Here is an 18,001-nt window from a genome sequence, read left to right as displayed (position 1 = left end):
TACTTCGGCCATTGCTTCTTGCTCATTAGTTTATTAGCAGCCCCCAAACATTACAGCTCGCAGAGTTTCAGCACTATCACAAGAGCAGCCATGAACCTGAAGTGAGTTGTTATTTCTCATAAGTCACTCCGTCTGTCCACCCAACAGGAGACCTGACGGATGCGAAGACCGAGAGCAAGGTGGGCTCCCTGCAGCATGAGGTGGAGTGGCAGGCCTATCACGACATCTTGAAGAGGTCTCGGGTGCTGGAACGCACAAAATGGATTGACATCCGCGGAAACCATGGTGACTAATATAATATACCTCCTCTGATATTCTCTTACACTTCATGATTTCCAGAATCCACCCCCCAAAAAAAAAAAAAAAAAAAAAAAAAAAATCGGGAAGATCCTATGAACAGGGTTGATAGATTGGTATGGAATTTTACCTCAAAGCTGAGCAGTCAGGACCGTCACTGCTTAATGCCCCTCCATTGATATTGAATCACAAATGCTATTCGAGTTGAAACACGAAATCTCCTACAGCCTAACTGTCCACTACAACCCGTTGTTAAAGACACGTCAAAAGAGCCTTTCTCTGGTTGACATTAGTTCAGTCCAGAATAGATCGTAACAGCAGGACATTTAGGCTATGTGAGTCCCTGTGGTTACTGGTATGGATAGATATTAATCAAAAGGGATGAGGGAATTAATACCAAGGTTAGATACCTTGGCCAGGAGATGGTATATGTTCATTATGTTTTGCAAGGTCTCTCTTACTTAGCTACATTCCTGTTTTTATTATCTTTCTGATAGATGCCTTCAATATTATTTCCTTGGATAGTGTCAACAACTACTACAGGTCAGTGTTCACTCTTGCCTGCTATATCTGGAATGAATGTTGTTTACATGTGTCAAAGACATACAGTAGGCCCTTTCAACTCAGCTCTGGACCTCGAAGCCAGTTCCACTGCGCTTTCTCATTGTTGCCCTCTATTCAGGGATTGATTTATACCTGGGACACCAGGTGAGTGCAATTAATTATCCGGTAGAACAGAGAACCAGCAGGTTCCGGACCTCGTAGGGTCAGAGTTGAATACCCCTGAAATATGACAAGTGTCACTGTGATTTATGTTCAGAGACTCCTACTAGTTATATGACTAGCTTTCTAGCAACCAGCTCTCCAGCTCTCTCTAGTGTAGCTAGTGTGAGTGAGTTGCCTCTCAGCGTTCGCTTGTCTGTGTAACATGAGCACTAGACTTATTAACATAGCTTTATATCTAGCTCAGATAGTTAGAATCAATCTAAAGCCAGATATACAATTTACAAGCTGATTAAAATGATCAAAGCTTGATGATTAGTTGATTATTGGAATCAGCTGTGTAGTACAAGGGCAAAAACCAAAACGTGCACCGAGTTTGGGAGACCCTGCTCCACAGTTTGTAGCTCATTCTCTTTTTGAAACACAGTCTCTCAAAATATGACATCTGTCTCGTGTCTGCATGGTAATTGTTGAGGTTTGTTCCAACATGCACACCACACTGTATGCAGTCACAAATTCTGCCACACAATAATGATGCCTGTTTTTATTCCCAGGAAATACTCAGCCAATCAGAAAGTTGGCTCCTTCCACTATGTCCACAAGACTCCCTTCGGCAACTACTCCTTCATCTGTGCTGATGCAACCATCACCCCCGGACCCAAGCGGCCGTACAACTTCTATGGCATTCTCAACCAGGTACAGTATGCCCCCAACCAGCTTAACACCAGCCTGGTCCCAGATCTGTTTGGCATTACAACAACCATATGAGTTGGCTATACAATACAACACAAACTGATCTGGGAGCAGGCTAGCGCAACAAAACTAAATACTTTCCCACCCTACTCTGTCATTAATTTAAACTTAAGACTGAGACATTACAGTCTATTTGCGTAATATTTTTTTTAAATGTCCTTATGCAACACCATACATTAGACTCAGATGGACCTGTTGGCATCCTTCAGGACTGAGAGCCACAGCAGCAACCAGACCATCTGGTTTGGCCACTACACCACTTCAACGGTCATCTCCCCCTTTCCAGGGCTGAGAGGCGTGATGAGGTAACAGATGTGTGTGAGATGAGGTAACAAAATAATGTTTGTGGGTTTCTGTAAGCCTTCCTTTATGTTAGTCTGCCTCTCTCATTTAAACACCCTCTAAACAGGTTTTGTATAATTAACTAATATACTGTTGTTATAACAGTTCTGGCATAGGTCAGTTTTTAGTTGTAACATAGTTAATAGCATAGTGGAAATGGTAAAATAAGGTTCCGGAAAAGCCATTCAATTATATTTATTGCCAACGCTTTTCGGAACAAGCTCCTTTAAAGCACTATTGCAACACAGTGTCCGAACGTTATACATACTCAATAGCACAGTTATTGAATCCAGTTAGTTGAGATTTTTGTACCATATACATCTGTGATGTAATTGTTACCTGTGTGTGTGTGTGTGTGTGTGTAGCTCGGCTGTAGCGTACCTGTGTGGTCACCTACACACTCTGGGCGGTCTGATGCCTGTACTACACAGCAGACACCCTGAGGGCACCCTGGAACTGGAGCTAGGTGACTGGATGGACAATCGCAGGTAAGTCTATAGATGCATCATACTTTTTACACACTCCCTCAGGCTCAGACAAACACATACACCTGTATTTGTGGTCTGTTTAAATTGTGCTACAAATAAAGTTATCACACCGATATATTCCTTTTCTCTCTCTTTCTCGGTCATTCTGTCCTTCTTTCTCCCCCTCTTTCTTTCTTCCTTCCTTTCTCCCCCTCTCTTCAGGTACAGAGTGCTGGCATTTGACCATGACCTGCTGAGTTTCATGGACCTGAAGTTTCAGCAGTGGCCTGCAGTACTCATCACCAACCCCAAGGAGGCGCAGTACCTCCATCCTGGAGTGGAGCCACTGGGGAGAATACAAAGCTCTACCCACATCAGGTGTCCCTTCTGTGTGTGTGCTTCTCAACCCTAAACCCCATGCCGTGACCTCTAACCTACACCACCATACAGAATCACCATCACCCACTATGCCTTTTTTTACACACATATACCATATCATCTATCTCTCTATTCCATAAAACGATCACCCTTTTCACACTACTCAGCCGAACTGAACTGGTTACACATCCACCACAGCTGCTGGAACTGTGCTGGACAGGGTAATATGCAAAGAAAATATTGGAACCAGTACAGTTCAGCACAATAGTGTGAAAAGGTTCTTTATCACCTACAGTTGAAGTCGGAAGTTTCGATACACTTAGGTTGGAGTCGTTTTTTCAACCACTCCACAAATTTCTTGTTAACAACTATAGTTTTGGCAAGTCGGTTAGGACATCTACTTTGTGCATGACAAGTCATTCTTCCAACAATTGTTTACAGACAGATTATTTCACTTATAATTCACTGTATCACAATTCCAGTGTGTCAGAAGTTTATATACACTAAGTTGACTGTGCCTTTAAACAGCTTGGAAAATTCCAAAAAATGATGTCATGGCTTTAGAAGCTTCTGATAGGCTAATTGACATCATTTGAGTCAATTGGAGGTGTACCTGTGGATGAATTTCAAGGCCGACCTTCCAACCCAGTCCCTCTTTGCTTGACATCTTGGGAAAATTTAAATAAATCAGGCAAGACCTCAGAAAACTCTGCAAGGAAAAAGCCACTGCTCCAAACCTCCATTAAAAAGCCAGACTACGGTTTGCAACTGCACATGGGGACAAAAATCGTACTTTTTGGTTAAATGTCCTCTGGTCTGATGAAACAAAAATAGAACTGTTTGGCCATAATGACCATCGTTATGTTTGGAGGAAAAAGGGGGAGGCTTGCAAGCTGAAGAACACCATCCCAACTGTGAAGCACGGGGTGGCAGCATCACGTTGTGGGGGTGCTTTGCTGCAGGAGGGACTGGTGCACTTCACAAAATAGAAAATTATGTGGATACATTGAAGCAACATCTCAAGACATCAGTCAGGAAGTTAAAGCTTGGTCGCAAATGGGTCTTCCAAATGGGCAATGACCCCAAGCATACTTCCAAAGTTGTGACAAAATGGCTTAAGGACAACAATGTCAAGGTATTGGAGTGGCCATCAAAGTCCTGACCTCAATCCCATAGAACATTTGTGGGCACACCTGAAAAAGCATGTGTGAGGAAGGAGGCCTACAAACCTGACACCAGCTCTGTCAGGAGGAATGGGCCAAAATTCACCCAACTTATTGTGGGAAGCTTGTGTAAGGCTACCTGAAAAGTTTGACTCAAGTTAAACAATTGAAAGGCAATGCTACCAAATACTAATTGAGTGTATGTAAACTTCTGACCCACTGGGAATGTGATTAAAGAAATAAAAGCTGAAATAAATCACTCTACTATTATTCTGACATTTCATTCTTAAAATAAAGTGGTGATCCTAACTGACCTAAGACAGGGAATTTTTACTAGGATTAAATGTAAGGAATTGTGAAAAACTGAGTTAAATGTATTTGTCAAAGGTGTATGTAAACCTCTGACTTCAACTGTATCTCCATACCACAAAGTTTGTCAACAATGTTTCATTTTGGCTCACCTGTCTCTGCAGATGTGTGTGATAATCTTCCCCTATCCTCCTGTATTCTAACCCTGGCCTCTCCGGTCCCCTCAGGATCCTGGCCTTCTCTGATGCCCCGGTCACAGCAGTTCACGTCAGCGTGGACGGGGTGGAGATGGGTGAAGGCCAGTCTGCTGGAGGTCCTCTGTATGTGGTGCCATGGGAACCCTCGCTCTACCTCGCTGGGCTGCACACTGTCACTGTCAAAGTGAAGGTTGCACAACACCCATTACCTCATATCTTCTATTATATAGACATGCTAAGAGGTTGTCAAATGTTTTAAAAAGTTGTTCAAAAGTTAGCCAATGTTTTCTCAGATAGCTACCAGATGTTTTGTTACTAGTTCAGGTGAAGTGGCCTCTCTTATTCTGTGTGCGTGTTTTTGTGTTAGGACGCGGTGGGGCGGTCGACTTTCCGAGAACAGCTCTTCACTCTGGAAGAGGACCTCTCCCCCAGCTTTGGTTTCTTCCAGTCCTTCATCCTGCTCACTGACCACTACATTCTGGTAAGAAGACAAAGCAGAATACTTGATTTTCCTGTCAGTCTTGAGATACGAACGGGCGACCTTCCAGTTGTTGACCTGCCTCTCTGCCTGTACGGTACTTGCTGACTCAAACTCTATAGCAAAAGGTCTTCTAACATTTAACCATCATGTCTTCACCAGCTGTGCTCTGTAGACCTACTGTATAAACGGTCCTGTCTGTCCACAGGCCCGGGTAGCCTTTGTCACAGGGATGCTGCTGAATATTGGAGTGCTTGTGGCGTTCAGGTTCATGCCTCTGCCCTCTGTCAGAGGTGAGATCCGCCAGACACTCCTGTCACGTCAACCATGGTAGTATCAAGCTGGTTGTTACCGGTGTGAAAATGGCCATAGTTATTGTTATCAGCCATCCTATACAGTGAAAGAAAATCTAGGATTTTTGCATATCATTCCACACAACCTCATGTTGATAAATACATGTATTGTCTGTAATACGCAATTTGTTGTCTGTGACAACTCTTTTCATCGATTTGTAGTTTTCAATCTTACCCGTTTTCCTGTGTCTCCCAGGGTCAAGTCTGTCCTCTTGCGCCTGTCTGTCCCTGCACTTGGTCAGTAAAGCAGACACTTTCTACTACTCTCTACTGCTCTTCAACCTCTGCACTGCCTTAGGTGAGTTTCCTACTGGATCCAGAGGACAACCATCCATTAAACTCCGTCTCTTCACCCTGTCAGCCGGTCTCAACTTGCTCCCTACCCCTTGCCTGTGTCCCTTCAACATTTATAGAGCTGTAAGGTGTGAGCCTGTAATCCTTTATTTGATTATACCTATCCAGACCCTTCATATCCTCAAACATCTTAGGGTTAGGGCCAAGGGGAAATATGCCAATTAGCACTGACTGTGTTGTGTTCGTCTACTCACCCTGTCTCTGCAGGTCCCTGGTTCATAGGAGAGTTGATTGATGGTCACAGTGGGGCTTGCTTTGCCTTCGGAGTGGTTATCGACGGACACTTCCTCGAGGGAAGTCTCACTTATGTTGTTGGGGTGGGGCAGGTGAGGAGGCTGGTATTTAGTCAGGATCATTATGAGATGATATTGAGAGATACGGTGTTCATACATGCTCATGACAGGTCTTAGTGCATGATAACTGCATTATAATACGTCATGCCTGGTGGCTTTTAGTAAAGTTCTACCGGATGTATAAAGAAGGGGGAGACTTTAAGGCAGTGGTCCTTTTTCCCTTAAAAAGGGTTACCTGTAGTTGACAACTCTTATCCCTGTGTCTTCCCTCCATTTCCCCAACAGCTGCTCTTCTTCAACATGCCTCTCACCTGTTACCTGTGCTGGATCCTTCACCTGCGTAGTCGTGGTAACTCCTTCCGCTCACACTTCTTGCGTCCGGGCTATCGGTGGAAGACTCTGGGGGTGCATACAGCCATGTTGCTGCTGCTAGCCTGGCAGGGATACTCTTGTTACTTCCTGCTGGAGACATATGGACCGCTGGCCTTCTTCCTGTCCCCAGTCCGCACGTGGGCAGTAGGGATCGCCCTGCTATTGGTCTACCGCGCCTGGAAGGGCCCCGCCCCCTGTCTCCGTGACGACAGCAAGACAACCACAGCCTCTTGACAGTTGCACTTATTTTCTTGATTTTCTTTCTACTGGGGGATTCTCTTAGTTATGGCAAACTACATTGGCTCTACTTTTCTATCCCATATTTGAAACTACTCTTTTGTGCAAAGTTGTTTCTCGCTCTCCCTTCACAGCTACTTTCCCCTCATCCTATTTCCCACATTTTTAAACAGTTTAAAAGTAGTTGTTTCATATGCATGTTAGTGTATTGCATGTGTAGACCACACCCCTATACACAGTCAGCGCAATGAAGGTGTTCGTACAGTGAAGACACTAGTTCAGTATATATTGTGGATAGAATTGATTGTTCAGCCAATGACTGCTGTTCCTCAAAGCAGATTGAAGTCTCTCACAGCTGTATTCTGCTGTGGTAAACGTATGTATTAGTTGCCCACTTGAGACTTGATTTCTAGCGGTTATTCAATTCATAGTGTTGCCTCGGCCAACTGCCACATCACCACTGCCAGAGGATACATATTCAGTCCTGCTCTGGCAGGTTTTGTATTTGGTCATTGCAAACTAGTTATATTTTACATAGGTATAGCAGACCAATCACCCATCGGAGGTAGTTTAAATGTTTATTTTGAGCTCTGAGAATCTGGCTTAAGATATCAGCTGTTACTCAGGAATGAGAGGACTTGAACCAAAAGACTGACCTTTTTATATATTCAATATTAGCTCAGTGGTGAATCTATACAATCAATGCTAAATAATAGCACGGGTGCAATGACCTGAGATTGTGCCACTTTCATTTATTATTTCCTTGATGGTTCTCTATTGAGAAGTTGATTTGGGCAGCTGTGTTATGTATAGAAAGCAGATATTTTGGGGAGTTTCAGACCAGCACTGGGCGCTTGACTTAGACTGAAATAGGTGCTGGTACTGTTTGTATTTAGGTGCCGGAGCGTCACAATATTTGAGCTAATATTCTAAGAGGAACATGGAGCTCAAGCAATAGAAATGTTGAGGTGAGAGCACCTGCCAAAGTCCAGCACTACTCTGGACTCAGGTTGGGGTTCAATTTCTACATTGAATTAAGAAAATTGGAATTTAAGTTTGACTAAACTTTACGGATGTCACATTGCTTGTGGGCGGTGCTATGGTTCAACCCTTGGTGTGGACAGTCTCTTTTTACCACTATCCACGTCCCACTGTCTTCATTTCCCCTAGGATTGGATCGTCGGTCAGGGAGTTGTGGTTCTCCTTTAGAGAATGTATCAAAGTTCGTATTGGTCCCATGTATCAGGGTTTATTAGAGCAATCGCACAAGTTGCCCAATGCTGATTATGAAGTGGAGATTAAAGGTTTTATGACTTGATTGTCCAGAGCTGTACTTTATTCATGGTCAGCTTTAACACCAGAATGTAAAGGGTTGGCTGACTCAGTTTCACCAGCAGTTGCCCCAAGCTAGGTAGGTAGCCTGGGTGCCAGTCTGATATTTTGCCAACTCCTCGTCAGGCCAAACATAATTCCATAAGGACTTTGCATGAGAGCAGAATTAAAACTGGCATCTGGGCAGAGCATTACCACTACTTTGATGTTTGCTGTAATGTTACTCATGAAATAGATTGTGGCAAATGTAAAATCAGATACCCATTTTCAAATTGATCATTGAAATGAAGACGGTTCAGATTTTATTAATGGTTTATAGTGCTGTGAAATAAATTGTTTAGTCAAGTGGAATGAGATCTAAGACTTCATTGAATTCTTTGCAATTTAGCATGTTGATAAATAGACTGTCACAGATCGGTTAAGTATATTACAAAGGTTATAAGAAAAGAGACATTCAGTACAGTGCAACTACAAATCATTTTATTCAGTCCATCCAGTTGTCAGTATAGAAATCAAAGGCAGGAAGTAGTGTGTAAAAAAAAAAAAAAAAAAAGCTTGTGATTCCAGTAGCTTCTGATGGTGCCACCAGGGATTTGAATCAATCTGATATTTTAATGATCTGTTTACCAATGTTTCCTCCTTTCATCATGGAGCAAAAGGCCACTGCAAAATAAAGTAAAGCTCAATTCTCAGGTTTGTGGTAAATTGATTTTAAGATGGTCATTTAAGTGCAACTACACCATTACCAGCGACACACTTACCTCCCATATTCTCAATGCCATTAACTACAGTCTCCAACACCTGAAGGGAGAATGGAGGGACAAAAATCATATAGTGCAAAAAAGATAAGGTACTCTGATATGGGGTGTCAAGCTGAGGGGGAAGGTTGAGTAACCATTTCTGGCAACATGGCACCACTGTTCACCATGTGCTCAAATCTCAGATTTTACCAGTTGTCTGTGCGGTTGGTCCTTGTGGGTCATAATTTGAGAAAAAATATCCAAAGGAAAGAATCATTTACCCAACTTAAGAGCGCCTGTAGGTATATGGTTCTGTCGGCTTGCATCTCGATGCAGTCACACGTAAAGCACACTATGTAAAATAGCTGAATGTAACCGAACATTGCTGACCGAAGCACATTTCCTGTCAATCAGCTGGAAGCGCTTGAGTCGTATTGCGCCTCACCTGGGGTGTAATTCATTAATCGGATTCCATTGCAAAATGTTTCATCTGTTGTGAAAATACAAAAACGACAGAAGAATATAAAGACAAGCGTTCTGAAAGTCGTTTTAATAACTTACCTTTGGATAATTTGTCTCAAATTTCCACCCACCTAAGGGCGAAATCAGCAGACAAAAAAAAGGTAGTTCAAATGAAGTTTATGCAACATTCTGATTTGTAAAGAGGCCGTTAATTGTTTTACTCTACATGTTAAAGAGGGCGGACTGAGACTTCCACACTCAGATTCGAAAGCTATCAAGCAATGTGCAGGCTTCAATCAAAAAGAAAAATCTGACTTGTCAACTATTCTGATTAAGCGACTCAGTTGGATCAGTCAATCAGGAAAATATCAGATAGTGGCCACTGACTTTGGTATTTGATCAGTTTGGTGTTGAAAGCCCCCCCACCAAGTAACAACCTTAAATGTAGCACCATGTTGGTAGAAATGTGCAGAACCCTCGCAAGAGAGGTCTACTAAGTTTTAAACTTCAGAACTTCCAAGTATACAAAACATCAAGATGGCCTCACAGACTTTGCCTTGCCTTGATCTGCCCCTCCCTGACCCACTGACTGAGCTGGATTATGCCGGCTTCGTGTTTCTCCATGTAGTTCAGCACCATGAACCGCTCCCTGGTGGGACAGAGTAGAGCTTTCTAACACCGATGCAGACTGGGCCAACTAGCAGCTCAGGCATCTCAAATGTGTTAGAACCGTTTACAGATTTATCAAATATTTAGTCATACACTTCAAATGACTATTAAAGTATACCAGAATCATATAAAGTACTACTGCAATGCCAAATGTTCCTTCAGTTATCTGAGAGACAGACCATTGAGTACCTGGTTATGTTTTTACTTTGCAGTGCCTCCCTAGTCTCATCACAGAGAGGTGGTGGGTAGGGCACGTCCTTGTTGTACTGGGAGATCTGTCCACAAAGGATAACGTGACCATCATTGTTCATCTGGAGATGAATGAAAGAAAGTGGAATGCGTGTCAGTCACTATCAGGGTGGACAGAGCAAAACTGCTCCATACTCCAACCCTCTCCTCAAGCCCCCCCCCCCCAACATTTCATTTCTTTTACCAGTAAACACCTGATTAAATTAGTCAAAGGCTTGATGATTAGTTGACTAATTGAATCAGGTGTGAGGTGGGTTGGGAATTAAGGTCTTTAAGGTAATTCTGGCAGGAACATGTGTGAGCCATTGTCTTTACACTGTACCACTTAGATGGTGTATGTGTCCCACACTACCATCTCCTTACACGAGTCTCTCCTGGACCTAGTTTGTCATCAAAGTAGTGTAAAGAAGCCCTTAAGCCTTGTTTACATTGGCAGTTTGAAGCGACTGAAATTCTTTTTTTGCATATTCTACTGAAATGCACTCTTTCCTGCAGTCTGAACAGACAATAAAGGACACATTGGATAGGAGACTTTGTGATTTGAAGTCAAACGGAACAGATTCCTGACCATGTGAATTGTCAAATCTGATTTGCCCTGTGGTTGACTGTTTTTTGGCATCTTGTGGCTTGCTAGATACTGTTGAGAAGAACGTGGTAGCCAACTAGCATATTGTTTACAAGCAAATGAGTGAATGTCCTAGAAAGCGAGACAGCTAACATTGCCTAGCTAGTAGAGTGCTGTGGCTAGCCCAAAAGGACTAGGATAATCTTATCCTTTGAGGCTTTAAAAAATAAAGTGTTCTTACACTGATTTTGAAACTGCAACGCAAACTGGAAAACGTCCACGGCAGGCAATGTAGGCAATCTTGCTACATAACTTCCGAGTGATGGGAAGCAGGAGCACCAATCATCCTACACTACTGCACACACCCGTTGTTATTCTGACAACTAGTGTAACCACTTCAGCAAATGATTGCTGTCTGAACACACAAATTGAGTACTATATTAGGTAGAGAACATTGAACAGAAGGCTAGGTCTATAACGCAATTCCGACAACTGCAGATAGAACCACAGTCCCAATCTCTCAATATCCTGTCTGCGTCAAGACACCCAAAGACAGTAAAGCCTGCTTACCTGTGCTATTACAGCGTCGCTTATGGGCCCTCCCACATTGTCAAAGTAGACATCCACTCCATTAGGACAACTTTCTCTCAGTGCTGTGGCCACATCCCCCTGACGGTAGTTGACTGCTGCAGAGAACCCCAGATCCTCCACAAGGACTCTGCACTTCTCATCAGACCCACAGATCCCCACCACCCTGGTACAGCCATCCACACGGCCAATCTGGAGAGCAGGAGGAACACAGAAACCCTGGTAGTCTTAAATTCATCTCTTGCGTCCCATCACCTCACTCTCATAAAACACATTGATGGAAAATGTCAGAGGGACCTTGGAAAGCAAGTGTTTTGGGGGCAAGTATAGAGAATGTGAGGATAGACAAATGGCAACCACCATTCACAAAGAGACCATACCATGTTTAACGAGATCAGGTTACTGTAACATGCTTGCGTTTACCTGCCCAGCTACGGACCCACAAGCCCCTGCAGCTCCACTGACCACCATGGTCTGATTGGCTCCGTCGGTCACATGACCCTTCTCTCTAACACCCAATAGTGCGGTGAGACCAGGCATGCCAACTGCACCCAGGAAGTAGGATATGTGTCCATCAACCAGCTGAGGCTCAACCTGTAGAAAACTTAGATAATTAAAAATAAAAAGTCCAAGAACATAGCTATACTGTACAGGCTCCTTCCTATATAGGCACGATTTCAGAAACTATGGTGGATCTGCTCATCTCAGTAGTATGAAAAGGGCACTAGCAAAAACCCTGTCTTAGGTCAGTTAGGAGCACCACTTTATTGTAATGTCAGAATAGTACATTATTTAATTCAGCTTTTAATTCTTTCATCACATTTCCAGTGGGTCAGAAGTTTACATACCTAGTACTTGGTAGCATAGCCATTAAATTGTTTAACTTGTTAGGGCGGAAACCCGACAACATCCGCTGAAAAGGCAGAGCGCGAAATTCAGAAACATTTAATTAACTGTCATACATTCACAAGTGCAATACACCAAATTAAAAGCTTCACTTCTTGTTAATCTACCACCGTGTCAGATTTCAAAAAGGCTTTACAGCGAAAGCCTAGTCACAAAAACACAGCCATTTTCCAGCCAAAAGTCACAAAAAGCAAACATTGAGATAAAAATTCATCACTAACCTTTGATGATCATCAGATGGCACTAAGAACTTCATGTATGTTTTGTTCAATAAAGTTCATATTTATATCCAAAAACCTCAGTTTATATTGGCGCTTTACAGTCAGTAATGTTGTGCCTCAAACAGCTGAGAGAGCCACATCAATTTACAGAAACTCAATAGTTGTCTCTTTCATCAAAGTTTATGTACAGAGTTATAAATATACTTCTTAATGAAAACGCTGTCAGATTTCAAAAAAGCTTTACGGAAAAAGCAAACCATGCAATAATCTGAGTACGGTGCTCAGACACAAAAACAAGCCATGCAGATACCTGCCATCTTGTGGAGTCAGTAAAAGTCAGAAAAGGAGTTATAAATATTCACTTACCTTTGATGATCATCAGAATGCACGCCCAGGAATCCCAGTGCCACAATAAATGTTTTGTTTGATAATGTCCATCATTTATGTCCAAATACCTCCTTTTGTTAGCGTGTTTAGTAAACAAATCCAAACTCGCAATGCACGGGCAAGTCCAGGCGAAAGTTTAAAAAGTTATTTCGTAGAAACTTGTCAAACAATGTATAGAATCAATCTTTAGGATGTTAACATAAATCTTCAATAATGTTCCAACCGGAGAATTCCTCTTTAGAAATGCAAATAGAACGCAGGTCGCTCTCAGGTGCGCGTGTGATCAGCTCATGCCACTCCGGCAGACCTCTTATTCAATCAGCTCTCATTCGCCCCCACTTCAGTAGTAGCCTCAAACAAGGTTCTAAAGACAGACATCTAGTGGAAGCCTTAGGAAGTGCAATATGACCCCATAGACACTATTTGATAGGCAATGAGTTGAAAACCTACAAACCTCAGATTTCCCACTTATTGGTTGGATTTCAGGTTCTCACCTGCCATATAAGTTCTGTTATACTCATAGACATTCAAAAAGTTTTAGAAACGTCAGAGTGTTCTGTCCAATACTACAAATAACATGCATATATTAGCTTCTAGGCCTGAGTAGCAGGACGTTTACTCTGGGCACGCTTTTCATCCAAACGTGAAAATGCTGCCCCCTATCCCAAACGGGTCAGGTAGCCTTATACAAGTTTCCCACAATAAGTTAGGTGAATTTTAGCCCACTCCTCCTGACAAAGCTGGTGTAACAGAGTCAGGTTTGTAGGCCTCCTTGCGCACACACGCGTTAACAGTTCTTCCCACAAATGTATGGGATTGAGGTCAGGGCTTTGATGGCCACTCCAATATCTTGACATTGTTGTCCTTAAGCCATTTTGCCACAACTTTGGAAGTATGCTTGGGGGTCATTGTCCATTTGGAAGACCCATTTGCAACCAAGCTTTAACTTCCTGACTGATGTCTTGAGATGTTGCTTCAATATATCCACAATTTTCCATCCTCATAACGTCATCTATTTTGTGAAGTGCACCAGTCCCTCCTGCAGCAAAGCACCCCCACGACATGATGCTGCCACCCCCGTGCTTCACGGTTGGGATGGTGTTCTTCGGCTTGCAAGCATCCCCCTTTTACCTCCATGCATAACAATGGTCATTATGGCCAAACAGTTCTATTTTTGTTTCATCAGACCAGAGGACATTTCTCCAAAAAGTACAATCTTAATCCCCATGTGGCTTCTTCCTTGCTGAGCGGCATCTCGGGTTATGTCGATATAGGACTTGTTTTACTGTGGATATAGATATTTGTACCAGTTTCTCCAGCATCTTCACAAGGTCCTTTGCTGTTGTTCTGGGATTGATTTTCACCAAAGTACATTCATCTCTAGGAGACAGAAAGCATCTCCTTCCTGAGCGGTATGACAGCTGCGTGGTTCCATGGTGCTTACTTGCGTACTATTGTTTGTATAGATGAACATGGTACCTTCAGGCGTTTGGAAATTGCGCCCAAGGATGAACAAGACTTGTGGAGGGCTACAATTTGTTTTCTGAGGTCTTGGCTGATTTCTTTTGATTTCCCATGATGTCAAGCACAGAGGCACTGAGTTTGAAGGTAGGCCTTGAAATACAGCCACACCTCCAATTGACTCAAATGTCAATTAGCCTATCAGAAGCTTCTAAAGCCATGACATTTTCTGGAATTTTCCAAGCTTTTTAAGGGCACAGTCAACTTAGTGTATATAAACTTCTGACCCACTGGAATTGTGACAGTGAATTATAAGTTAAATAATCTGTCTGTAAACAATTGTTGGAAACATTTGTGTCATGCAAAGTAGATGTCCTAACTGACTTGCCAAAACTATAGTTTGTTAACAAGAAATTTGAGGAGTAGTGCATGTAAACTTCAGACGTCAACTGTATATGGCCAATATACCACAGCTAAGGGCTATTCTTAAGACCAAACAGAGTGCCTAGATACAGCCCTTAGCCGTGGTATATTGGCCATATACGCCACAAACTGCAGAGGTGCCTTATTGCCATTATAATCTGGTTAGAGCAGTAACAAAAAAAAAACAAAAAAAACTAATATAAATCATACTTGTGACATACCACGGCTGTCAGCATTCAGGGCTCGAACTTCCCAGTTTATAATGTAGGATAGACAAACTGGTGGATGATAAACTAAACCTACCTTCTGTAAGAGCTTTTCATCCATCAAACATTGCGTCTGCCAGTGCCAGTTGAACGAGGTGACCATGTCATCCACAGAGAGGCCATCGCAGCGGCTTAACTCAACCACCCCGACGCCTCCCCCGTCCACACACTCAGACAGCCCCCATGGAGCCAGGTACTCAACGCCTGTGTCTTCGTTCATGCGACATCGCTACAAGACGAATATGGAATGTCATTATGAACAGTGTATTTGTTTAGAGTACCTTACCCATAACTTAACTGGGCACTTGTGAAAGTAAAATGGCTGTTTGTATGCCTATAATTGCATTTCATGCAGGTGTTAACCATGCCCACATCTTTACATAGCCTATATAAAATAGGAAGCTTATCGTAGGTTACTAATTGTCCCATTTTGTTTATTCCATGCACATTTGATATAGTCAGCAAAGTGCAGACTAATTTCAGCTTTTCTTTCCAGCCATGCATCACCATGTAAGGGTCAACAGACAGGAAGAGGGTCCGGACAAGGACTTGTCCTTCTTTCAGAAAAGGTCCTACAACCGCCTCTTCCACACGGAAATGACCAGGGACTGGCTCTCCATCAGTCCCTGTAAAACACAAACACAGAAGAGCCATTTGGCCTACTTATGTGGTTGTTGTATAGTCTATAGTCACATGGATGGAGCATTGGCACGCCAGAAACATTGAAAGAAATTTGGAGATAGTAAACACATTGGCTAGTGAATGGAGGAATGTATAACCCGCCCAGCATACTGTCGACCAATTGCGTTCACGTCGGTGCGTCACAGTTACTAAGCTAATCGTCACTATTCTTTTATTATGAAGTCAGGGTACGGTGGTGCTTTTAAGACAACTCTGAACTTCAGAGTTAGTGTGAGTTTTGTTGCATAAAGCTGATTTTGATATTTTCCACATGGAAAACTCTGAGCTCATTTTGCTACTTCATGCCTAAATGTTGGGTTTTTGAGCAAGTGCACAATTTACTCCTTGAAGGAGTACACTTGGATTTGAATCGAGAACGAAAATGAGCTAGTGTCCAGAACATAACCGTTATTTTAAAATCTTGAGAAACAGTTAAATGTTTTAGTAACAAAAATATCCATAATCTCTAGTAGGATATATACAAGTAATTTGGTGAAGTTATAATTGCTAGTAATAGTTTAAACACATTCCAATTCACATCATGATGTTCAGCGCTTAAAGCCAATCCCCCATGTCCAACACTCTCCCCGCCTGTGAAATTTCAGTGGCTTTTTGCACCTTCACTTAGTTAACCAATCAACTCTTACCAGTTCAACAGCAAGCGGAGGGGGGGGGGGGGTGTGTCTGATCAGAACATAGGAACAAATAAAAAGGGTTCTGCTCTGGACGGACCCCTGGTCATAACTGACTTTAAGTTATGATCATTTATGCAGCAGGTTATGATAATTAGGTTAAGGTTAGGAGAAGGGTTAAGGTTCACTCTGGAAAGAGTCACAAACGCGGTGGTGTTCTCAGTTTCTCTACGACCCCCATAAGTATCACAGGACTCATCTGAAGGTAACCATGCAAAACAAAAGTAAGTATGGAGTTAGTTTTATGCAACAAATAAAAGGGGTTAAAATGTTTTAAAAAACAAATATTTCCTGACCTCTTATTGGGGTGGCAGGTGGTTAGAGCGTTGGGCCAGCACCCAAAGGATCGCTGGATCAAATCCCTTAGTTGACAAAGTACAAATCTGTCCTTTTACCCCTGAACAAAGCAGTTAACCCACTGTTCCCCAGTAGGCCAAAATTGTATATAAGAATGTTCTTCACCGACTTGCCTAGTTTATACCTAAAGGGTATGAAGTCCCCCCACACACAATTTTTCCTTAGCCAAAAAAATGTTGTCTTTTTACCTTACATGACTGTATTTATGGGCTATAGTAGTAAAGCCCCTACACCATTAAACTGAGGTTGTCACATGCGATGAATACAAGTGTAGATGTTAACATGCTTTAAGAAAAACAAATCCCAACAAAGCAGTTAATATTGTAATGAAACAGCAGGGAGCAGGTCTCGAACCATCAATTATAAAGATATTTGACCGGATTTATAAATGTGAAGCATCCGGTTGGTGTTTCCCCTCACTACCACATATGGTGATGAGGAACCCCAGTGGCCGACAGTAGAAGGAATTTGGTCAACATTTCTGCATATTCTCTCATTGATTAAACATTTGATCTCCAAAGTGCCGTTTCCAAAGCTATCATTCTAAAAATTGCGTTCAGGAATGCAAGGGCGAATTGAGATATTGCACACAGGAATTTGAGTAGGTGTTCCCTAACGGAAATATGGCTCCGCCCACCTTCTTGCTTTTTCTGCCCACCATAATTAATTTGACGACTCAATAGCGCCATCTGCTTGCGTTTGGACTAGCACCTATGCTAATTACAGCTATCTGTATGTAAATATTGCAGTGTTTTTATCTTTACAGCTAATAAAATGGACAAGGGACCCAACCAAAGATGTCCGTTTGGAAACCGGTTTGTTTTGTACGCGTTTATTTGCAATCCTACCCTTACAAGAGTTGCAGTCAGGAACTTTTGACGAAGTTATGCTGCATTCACGTACTAGTTGAAACTAGGACAATTTCGACATACTAACTGCTTGAAAGCGGCACGTGTATAACTACAACCAGATAACAAGTTGTACATTTTCGAGTTTAGTTCCGACTTGGGTGTGAATGCCGCATTAGCCGTAACGCCATTAATGCGATGCTAATCATTGACCAGTCGTTTCAAAAAAACTTAACTGTCTCCATTCATACACTCGCTAGGGTACAATTGACCGCTATATGAGAATTATAAAATGTATCACACAGCTGAGAAGTCTACACATACCAGGTCGGGAGTTAAGCACCACTCTCTGCACAAGCAACATATTCTCTCGTCAAAATGGCAGAAGTAAACGTTGTTTTTATTTAAGTCTTTCTTCTTCATGAGGTTTAATGGCGG

At 42.5% G+C, this 18,001-nt stretch overlaps 3 protein-coding genes across 10 annotated transcripts in view; 1 reads left to right on the top strand and 2 right to left on the bottom strand.

Annotated features, from left to right (window-relative positions):
* Positions 1 to 4,714, bottom strand: part of LOC124001527 (tau-tubulin kinase 2-like) — a 37,730-nt gene extending 33,016 nt beyond the window's left edge. The window contains exon 1 of the mRNA XM_046308367.1: positions 4,585 to 4,714. The gene's annotated coding sequence lies outside the window, so the exon portion shown is untranslated. The remainder of the gene's footprint in view (positions 1 to 4,584) is intronic.
* tmem62 (transmembrane protein 62) overlaps positions 1 to 8,740 on the top strand; it is a 22,078-nt gene extending 13,338 nt beyond the window's left edge. For all 3 annotated transcript variants that reach the window (XM_046308374.1, XM_046308373.1, XM_046308372.1), the window contains exons 4-15: positions 148 to 285; positions 795 to 840; positions 1,575 to 1,716; positions 1,954 to 2,078; positions 2,481 to 2,603; positions 2,805 to 2,960; positions 4,660 to 4,819; positions 4,997 to 5,110; positions 5,316 to 5,400; positions 5,657 to 5,758; positions 6,022 to 6,140; positions 6,393 to 8,740. In XM_046308374.1, coding sequence (XP_046164330.1) covers positions 148 to 285; positions 795 to 840; positions 1,575 to 1,716; positions 1,954 to 2,078; positions 2,481 to 2,603; positions 2,805 to 2,960; positions 4,660 to 4,819; positions 4,997 to 5,110; positions 5,316 to 5,400; positions 5,657 to 5,758; positions 6,022 to 6,140; positions 6,393 to 6,713 — 1,631 coding nt within the window. In that variant the 3' untranslated portion in view covers positions 6,714 to 8,740. The remainder of the gene's footprint in view (positions 1 to 147; positions 286 to 794; positions 841 to 1,574; positions 1,717 to 1,953; positions 2,079 to 2,480; positions 2,604 to 2,804; positions 2,961 to 4,659; positions 4,820 to 4,996; positions 5,111 to 5,315; positions 5,401 to 5,656; positions 5,759 to 6,021; positions 6,141 to 6,392) is intronic.
* On the bottom strand, positions 8,507 to 18,001 carry ptgr2 (prostaglandin reductase 2). Of its 6 annotated transcripts, XM_046308376.1 has the most exons (10): positions 17,888 to 18,001; positions 15,493 to 15,611; positions 15,023 to 15,214; positions 11,745 to 11,915; positions 11,304 to 11,513; positions 10,109 to 10,230; positions 9,812 to 9,899; positions 9,350 to 9,381; positions 8,810 to 8,849; positions 8,507 to 8,711 (listed from the first exon to the last, which is right to left on the bottom strand). In XM_046308376.1, exons 1-9 carry the CDS (start codon positions 17,925 to 17,927, stop codon positions 8,834 to 8,836), a joined length of 990 nt encoding a protein of 329 aa, XP_046164332.1. In that variant the 5' UTR covers positions 17,928 to 18,001; the 3' UTR covers positions 8,507 to 8,711; positions 8,810 to 8,833. The 6 variants fall into 6 exon arrangements, 5 of the variants coding, with proteins under 5 accessions (XP_046164332.1, XP_046164333.1, XP_046164331.1 ...); XM_046308377.1 differs by lacking the exon at positions 9,350 to 9,381 and having other exon boundaries at positions 9,798 to 9,899; XM_046308375.1 differs by lacking the exon at positions 9,350 to 9,381.

Source organism: Oncorhynchus gorbuscha, linkage group LG17 (genome assembly GCF_021184085.1).
Source record: "Oncorhynchus gorbuscha isolate QuinsamMale2020 ecotype Even-year linkage group LG17, OgorEven_v1.0, whole genome shotgun sequence".
In the NCBI taxonomy this organism is placed as follows: Eukaryota; Metazoa; Chordata; class Actinopteri; order Salmoniformes; family Salmonidae; genus Oncorhynchus; species Oncorhynchus gorbuscha.
This window is presented reverse-complemented; position numbering and strand designations above follow the sequence as displayed.

Bases quoted from the DNA above. Each gene is read 5' to 3' on its own strand.
- ptgr2 (XM_046308375.1), bottom strand. From the start codon at position 17,927: ATGTTGCTTGTGCAGAGAGTGGTGCTTAACTCCCGACCTG. The intron at 10,231-11,303 runs GTAAGCAGGCTT...ATTCATCTCCAG, and splicing joins GCGACGCTGTAATAGCACAG to ATGAACAATGATGGTCACGT. The intron at 9,900-10,108 runs GTACTCAATGGT...CTGTCCCACCAG, and splicing joins CAAAGTAAAAACATAACCAG to GGAGCGGTTCATGGTGCTGA.